Below are 3,777 nucleotides of genomic sequence, written 5' to 3'. Positions count from 1 at the left end.
TTATTCTATGTTGCATTAAAACTGAATCTGGTTAATGTCGGATTCAAATATTAAAAAGGGCTTGTTTTGTAGTTTCTCTCGTAGCATGTCTGACGATTATTAGGTGGTGAAAGCTACATTTGTGTATTCATTAAGTCTGCAAATGAAGCAAGCCTATCCAATGATCAGTGTATATCTTTACAAGAAGTAAAAATTACTACTCCTCAACTTCAAATCCATATTTATATACATGCAATTTTATCTATAAAAATCCTCCCTATTGTAGCTTCTAGGTAGGTTGTTATATATATAGACATATCTGTGTGTGTGAGTTGAAAAATGTGTTGCACTTGATAAACTCAAAATTATAGATAATATATAATATGAAGAATAATGGGAAAACTAGGGGTAACTTTTGATAAATACCCATTTTTTACCTAAAAATAATTTAGGAATTGAAGTAATGATTTCAGAGAGGAAATTAATGAAATACAATTTATTGCGTTGATTATTTTCTTGTACATGTTTGATTATCGCTTGTTGATGAAGGATATATGCTTCTTAATTGTTTGCATACCAACGGCTTTTCAAAACTAAATCAATAAACAATTCATGTCGTTTGCTTAAGAGTAGAGCTAGTTAACTCACTCAGACAGACATGCTTACAATTTTATTCTCCTACTTTTCATGTTATAAAAATCAAGCTCATTAAAAACTTATTTAATTACTTATAAATATTTTTATACTAATATACTACTGCATGCCATTACATCAAGTGTTGTATATAGTCTTTATATGTATATAAATACAAGCCAAATATATAAGTTGATTAAAATGCGATGGTAAATTTATTGAAGAGATAAAAAGGTTGAGAAAAAATCAAAATAATTGTAATAAGTTACATTAGGAGAGTCAGTAAATCAGATCACAATTAGCTTGAAATACGATCAAAGCTCTCATATCATTTCAACAAAAACATAATCCTCATGGTCATGGAGACCTTAAAATAATTCTTCAAGAGTAATTAATTTTTCTCCATAAAAATTAATATGGATTAATGAATTGTATAGTGAAATTATTAAAAAAAGAATTGTATATGGTGGTATTAATTAAACCAATGTATGGATTAATAATGAATTGTATAGAGAAAATTATTAAAAAAAGAAAGGTGATTAAGTAAGAAATTAGTTGTTGCTAATTAGAAATAAAATGGGAAAGAGAGAGAGGGTGGAGTGGAAAACAGATTGGAGGGGGACCTTGAAGGAAAGAGATGTTAGGTGTTCTTGTCTTTGACTCTATCTTAGTCTTTATTTTTGCACCCATGGATTTTTCTTCACTCACAAGGTAATCATCATATGTGTATGAGAATGGCAACATATTTTGCTTCCACTTCACATAATCATAATCCCCCTCTCTCTAATTATGATCATCTATTTATCTTCATTTTCACAGTCTCCATCAAGGCCAGTTGGAAAAAATAGCTAGGAGGAGGGGGGGACAAAATAAGAAGACAAATACAATCAATATTCATCAAGTAATATTGGTGAGTTATAAGTTAGTTAGAAGAGAAATTTGGTGTTGGGATGGGAATGAGGAATAATGATAATGATAATAATAATAATAATAATGTGAAGAATGGTGGTGGAGTGAAGAGGAAGGGGCTGTGGTCGCCGGAGGAGGATGAGAAGTTGATGAATTACATGGTGAGAAATGGGCAAGGGTGTTGGAGCGACATAGCAAGAAATGCGGGGCTGCAGCGCTGCGGGAAGAGCTGCCGTCTGCGTTGGATAAACTATCTCCGGCCTGATCTCAAGCGCGGCGCCTTCTCCCCTCAGGAGGAGCACCTTATCATTCATTTACATTCCATTCTTGGCAACAGGTCTCTCTCTCACTTTTCACTCATCTATGCATCTTCTTTTATTAATAATACAATTAAGTTGTTTGCTGTGATTATTTTTGTATGAACATATGAATATTAACCAAGTTTTTTAAGTTGATGAAGTTCAATTCATTAATTAAGGTTTTTTTTTTCTTTTGTCCGAAATATTTAGCAATGTATCTGGACAGCAAAGAACAATTTCATTTAGTCATTTAACATTTCATTTATTCATTAATATTTAAGAACACTTGCATATCACATGTGCTATAGTATAAGATCGATCTATATATACCACTGTTACTTAGATCCTAAAAGACATTTATGCATCCTCTTAATTAATACCATAGTCAAGTATGCAGTTCGACTGGTATTATTTAATTAATTAGTTAGCAAATTTTGACTAGAACATCTGCAATTGTGATTGATACTACTCCATATAAATAAGTAAACTAAACAATAGGAGAGTGACCTTACTACACGCAATACTTATTTGTATAATTTTTATTTTTATATATTATATAAAAGCATAGACTCATCCATAGAGAAGCATATAACTACACCCATGCATTATGCAAGACCAACTTGCATTCTACGTCAAAATAAATATACAAAATACTATAATTAACCAGCATGGATCAAACTTTATAACTTTATAGGCAATTAACCCTTAAGTAATCATATGTACCAGGTGGTCTCAAATTGCAGCACGTCTCCCAGGAAGGACCGACAATGAGATCAAGAATTTTTGGAATTCAACAATCAAAAAGAGGTTAAAGAACACAGCCACGTCATCGTCTCCAAACAACAGCGACTCCTCTGACCACACTCATCTCAAAGCCAACGTGGTCGGAGGGGGGCCGGTGTTCATGCAAGAGTACGAGGCAGCTGGAGTCTGCATGGATTCCTCATCTTCGTCGTGCTCATCCATGGCCACCCAATTCGGAAACCCCTTCAACCCTAATCACCACCTCATGGTCATGGATCAGCAGCACAACAACAGCATATTCGACTTAAACGGCGTCGTTCCGATGTTCAATTTGCCAAATGAGGTTGGTACGGAAAACCTAGCGGGGGCGATGGCAGCCCTAAATGACCTTTCTGTCCCTGGATGGGAAGTTTCCAATTATGAAAGTGTCAATAATAATAATATTAATGATGATGGGAGCATCAAACTAGAAGAATTGGATTGGGAGGGTTTGTTGGCTAATGTCTCATCCTTACCTCACCTTGATTTCCATCTTCAATAACCCTCCTCCTCTTTCTCTCTGTTAAACAAAGTAATCTATCCAATTCTCTACCCCAATTTTATTTGGCCTTTTTCTTGTTTGTTTTTTTGTGGTTCAATAAATACCTTATAGGCAATGTTGGAGGTGTACATTTTCATGTGTACAAAAGTGGGTAGCTAGGATTGAGACGTCACTCCGGGAGATCATTGCCAACCATATGTGAATTGTCGAAATGAATTTGTCAAGACGATAAATAAATAAAGAAAGGATCAAATTTAATTGTATTATTAGCATTTTGTATAGATGGATTAGCACATATATATGGAGAAGTGTAGAAAGAATAATGAGATTGTTTTTGGATGCTAGCATAATTTCCTCAACTTTCTCACTGTTATTAATTAGTTTTTAATTCCTTTTTCTTTTCCTTTTATCAATGAACTTCATATCTTGTTAATTCGTTTCTCTTTTCTTTTACTGTTTTAATCAGTCTATTTATTACGATGTTGAATTAATTAAAATCTGTTAAAATTTTTCGCGCTTAAGAAATGATCTTTTTAAGGTCAATTAAACCAGATGTATGATATATAGTAGTATGAGTTATGTTACAAAACTTACTTCAGATATAGTAATAATTTCAAGAAAACATCAGCTATAATAATTTCAAGAATAATACTATATAATTGGACTTAATTT

General features: G+C 32.9%; 1 protein-coding gene across 1 annotated transcript; it reads left to right on the top strand.

The window, feature by feature from the left end:
• Positions 1–1,437: 1,437 nt before the first annotated feature.
• LOC121802746 (transcription factor MYB83-like) lies at positions 1,438–3,538 on the top strand. The gene is made up of 2 exons (XM_042202440.1): positions 1,438–1,858; positions 2,547–3,538. Exons 1-2 carry the CDS (start codon positions 1,563–1,565, stop codon positions 3,103–3,105), a joined length of 855 nt encoding a protein of 284 aa, XP_042058374.1. The 5' UTR covers positions 1,438–1,562; the 3' UTR covers positions 3,106–3,538.
• Positions 3,539–3,777: the final 239 nt, after the last annotated feature.

The sequence above is a fragment of the Salvia splendens genome, chromosome 5, assembly GCF_004379255.2.
Source record: "Salvia splendens isolate huo1 chromosome 5, SspV2, whole genome shotgun sequence".
NCBI lineage: Eukaryota > Viridiplantae > Streptophyta > Magnoliopsida > Lamiales > Lamiaceae > Salvia > Salvia splendens.
Note: the sequence above shows the minus strand (reverse complement) of the source record. Positions and strands in the feature narration are given on the sequence as shown.

Excerpts from the sequence above, each read along its gene's own strand:
- LOC121802746 (XM_042202440.1), top strand. The coding sequence starts at position 1,563 with ATGGGAATGAGGAATAATGATAATGATAATAATAATAATAATAATGTG. Across the intron at positions 1,859-2,546 it reads CATTCCATTCTTGGCAACAG|GTGGTCTCAAATTGCAGCAC; the intron begins GTCTCTCTCTCA and ends CATATGTACCAG.